General features: G+C 42.3%; 1 protein-coding gene across 1 annotated transcript; it reads right to left on the bottom strand.

The window, feature by feature from the left end:
- Positions 1 to 476: 476 nt before the first annotated feature.
- On the bottom strand, positions 477 to 2,617 carry LOC123184850 (GDSL esterase/lipase At1g28600-like). The gene is made up of 6 exons (XM_044596895.1): positions 2,526 to 2,617; positions 2,020 to 2,183; positions 1,722 to 1,928; positions 1,493 to 1,644; positions 813 to 1,086; positions 477 to 706 (listed from the first exon to the last, which is right to left on the bottom strand). Exons 1-6 carry the CDS (start codon positions 2,615 to 2,617, stop codon positions 477 to 479), a joined length of 1,119 nt encoding a protein of 372 aa, XP_044452830.1.
- Positions 2,618 to 3,538: the final 921 nt, after the last annotated feature.

A 3,538-nucleotide genomic window follows, 5' to 3' on the forward strand; every position in this document is an offset into this window, starting at 1 on the left:
TTTATTGATAGTTTTTCTATAAACTTGTTCAAACTTGGCACCATTTGACTTTAAACAAAATTTATAGGTTTTGTTTTAAAAAACGGAGAGAGAGAGAGAGAGAGAGAGAGGGAGAGATTTTCTTAATATATAAAGTTTATGTTGTTTTAAGTGAAAATAATATACTTATATTTGTCACTACTTTTTTCAACATTATTATATTCTATATAATTTTATATGAGCATATTCGCATAGAAAATAATGTTGTTGAAATTTTGTATCAGTGAGTGCGGGAAAAATAGAAAACAACATGTAGAAAAATATGTATTAAGTTTAACCACACAAACACACAGATTTCCCTGCTAGTTTAGTTAAATGGATGATTGCTTCAAGCCAGATACATACATAGACAGAAATTTACCCATGCCCGCGGATCTGAATTTTTAACTCTAGTACACATGCCGTTTTAGGCGAATAAGAGACACACTATGGGTGTACTAGCGTGCAATGTGCAATATCGGTGGATCCGCGTATGGGCCATGGAGCCATCCATCAGCAATGGCTCTGTAGGCGGATTCCGTGAGGTGGAAACCATCCCACTGAAGCGCCTGAGATGTATCTGCACACGCCTTCACATCCGGCAGGCCGCACCCTGCGTTGAAGTCGTAGTTATAAGGAGGGCCTCCTGCACCACAACAGGTGAGGAGGGTTGTGCTGCTATTCAGTCCTGCAATATGCCATGAGGAGATTAAAAGGTTACATATTTGTTCTTATGGTGCTACTTTAATTTTGAACTGTAGAAGACTAAAATTTATCATAAATGACTAGCTCACCAAAATCTCCCGGCATATCTAAAAATGCAAGGAAGGGTTTGTAGTATTCGGCGGCAATGATCTTAGTATGTGGGTACTTGTACCGGAGCATCTTGATCTGTTGACGAAGGAGAGAGTTGTGGTAGCGGCCCAACCTGTTAACACTCTTCAGGCATCCGTGCCGATCATACTCCACCTTGTTTGGGCTAGCGAGCTTTGTGAGCGCTGCTGGTAGGCAGCCAATCGGGAAGATGTCTGCCACAACGATGTACTTGGCGCCATGTTGAACTAGTCTCTACAGAGGATTGTCAAAGTCTCGGTTTATATATATTGACGAATGCAGTGCTTGGATCCAAATGATTTAGAATACACATCGTAGCAAATATTCCCTCCGTTTCAAAATAGTACTTGAAGGTTTAGATCCGTGCTAAATTAAACATCTTTAAGTCCGACCAAGTCCATACAAAAATACACCAATATCTACAACATCATGTTAGTTTTTCATTAGACTCATCACTAGATATACTTTAATATTGTAAGAAGAAGTCAATAGTCCATCGATCTTAGCCACATAATCAAGAACAAAATTTCAAAATGATTTGGATATGTTAACGGCCGGCGTGATGCAATCATACAACCAGTATATATATGTCTATAAGATAAAGTTGGAGAATACAAAAAGTCAAAAGGGAACATAGTACCTCTAGGCCTCTGGAAATGCTGTCGACAATTTGAGGAACATAAGGTCTGGCTTGTTCAACGGTTCTGTTGGACAGAAGGAAGCTTATGTAGTCATTTCCTCCAAACTCTCCCATGACAAACAGGGAGCTCCCAAAGCAGTCAGTACCTTGTCCTGCACACGGCATCCATGTATGCATGAGGAGGTAAATTACATAGGCGTAATCACTTTCCTTTGTGAAGATCACCTACCATTGCAGAGCGAAGGCTTGAGTTTCTGGAACCACACGAGCTGGTCGTGGAGGGAGCTGTTAATAGGAGGATTCACTGTCAAGTTCAGTCCCTGCAGGTACGTCAAGTTCAGAGCCGGCGCTCCTACCACGGCGAAGTTCACTCCGGCGGAGAAGTTGCTTCCCCTGGCGAGGTACGGCGGCATAGAAGGCAGACCCAAAGCCTCGGCTGAACAATGAAGTTTATTGGTCAGAATCAGCAAAAGATTGACTTGTAGACAGGAGTAGTTGACAAAGTCTGGCAGTGCATTTGTAGTTACCGATGAAGTCCAGCACCAGGCGGCCGTCGGTGGCACGCCCGGTGGGGTGGCCGAAGAAGGTCTCGCCGTAGGGGAGGTTCTTGAGTAGTAGACCCGGAAGGACGGGATCAGCCCACATGATCAAGTTACCCGTGTCGGCGTAGGAGTCCCCAAAGCTGATTATGAAAAAAAAAATGAAACTCCATGGGCACTAGCACCCACGGTTTATTGATATAGAAGAAGCATCCCTCATGAGAATTCCAGAAATTCGTCCCCGACGTGGATCGAACTCTGGTCGTTGGGTTTACAATCATGCGCCCCCAACCACTGGGCTAAGCCCACGTCCTCTTAAAAATGAAACTCCATGGGCACTAGCACCCACGGTTTATTGATATAGAAGAAGCATCCCTCATGAGAATTCCAGAAATTCGTCCCCGACGTGGATCGAACTCTGGTCGTTGGGTTTACAATCATGCGCCCCCAACCACTGGGCTATGCCCACGTCCTCGTCCCCAAAGCTGATTATGGAGGTGAAGCGGCTCCAGCCGCCGCCGGAGTAAGCACCGCGGAGGCACGCCACAATGAAGAGCAAGAGGAGCGCTCCATGAGGTGTTCTCATACTTGGTTGCTTGCTGCTTGTCAGTTGGGGCTTCCATGCTTGGTCTCCAGACGCTATATAAAGCAGGCATACCGAGCTAAACAAGGCAAAGGGAAGGTTATTAATTAAAAAGGCATATATTATGATGATTTTCCAGTCAACCAAATGTTTGTTTAGTGGGCGTTTCTTTGACGAATTTAAATGTACATTTTCTTACTAACTAACTCATCAACTTGGCACTCTTATTTACTTAAGAAAATTAGCCTTGCAGACTGTGATACATGACTATTGACTAAGCAGGAAAATTCTCTCTTTGATTAACACAAATGTCACCCCTTTTGGAAAAAAAAGTAGCTTTTCGCATTATTACGTAACTAGTGACATCTTATCAAAAAATTAGAAGTATACGAAAGTGAGGTGTCATGGAAATTTACACAAGTGGACTATTTCAAAAGTCGACTTGCTCAGCAAGAGAAAAAAAAAACAGGCTACCTTTTTTTTGGAATAAAGACACCCAAAGGGCATGTTAAATTTGAGTAATATCAAGGGAAATAAGAGCCAGTACATGGGTAGACAACTCAACGCAGAACGGCCAAATAAGAAATAAAATTATATTGAGAATCATACTAGGCTTTTTGTTTGTCCGATTGTATGCGGCTCGTCAGAGATAAAAAAATTACACTGAACTAATAGTAAAGGAAAGTGACACTTGCAAACATCCATGACATGCCAGGCTTTGGCTGACTTTGATGAGAAGTGGAACTGTCATTGGCGTATGCCTGTATGTCTTATAATAGATGCGGGATACAATAAAACGTGCTAATTTGCTATAGGTGGGCCCACACTAACTTGATAGTGATTAACATGACTGATTCAACAACCTCTTTTGTTTTTTGTTTGGTCTTTGAACTTGAGTTGTTTCAAACATCTACTTATTGTTTA

The sequence above is a fragment of the Triticum aestivum genome, chromosome 2A, assembly GCF_018294505.1.
Source record: "Triticum aestivum cultivar Chinese Spring chromosome 2A, IWGSC CS RefSeq v2.1, whole genome shotgun sequence".
Taxonomy (NCBI): Eukaryota; Viridiplantae; Streptophyta; class Magnoliopsida; order Poales; family Poaceae; genus Triticum; species Triticum aestivum.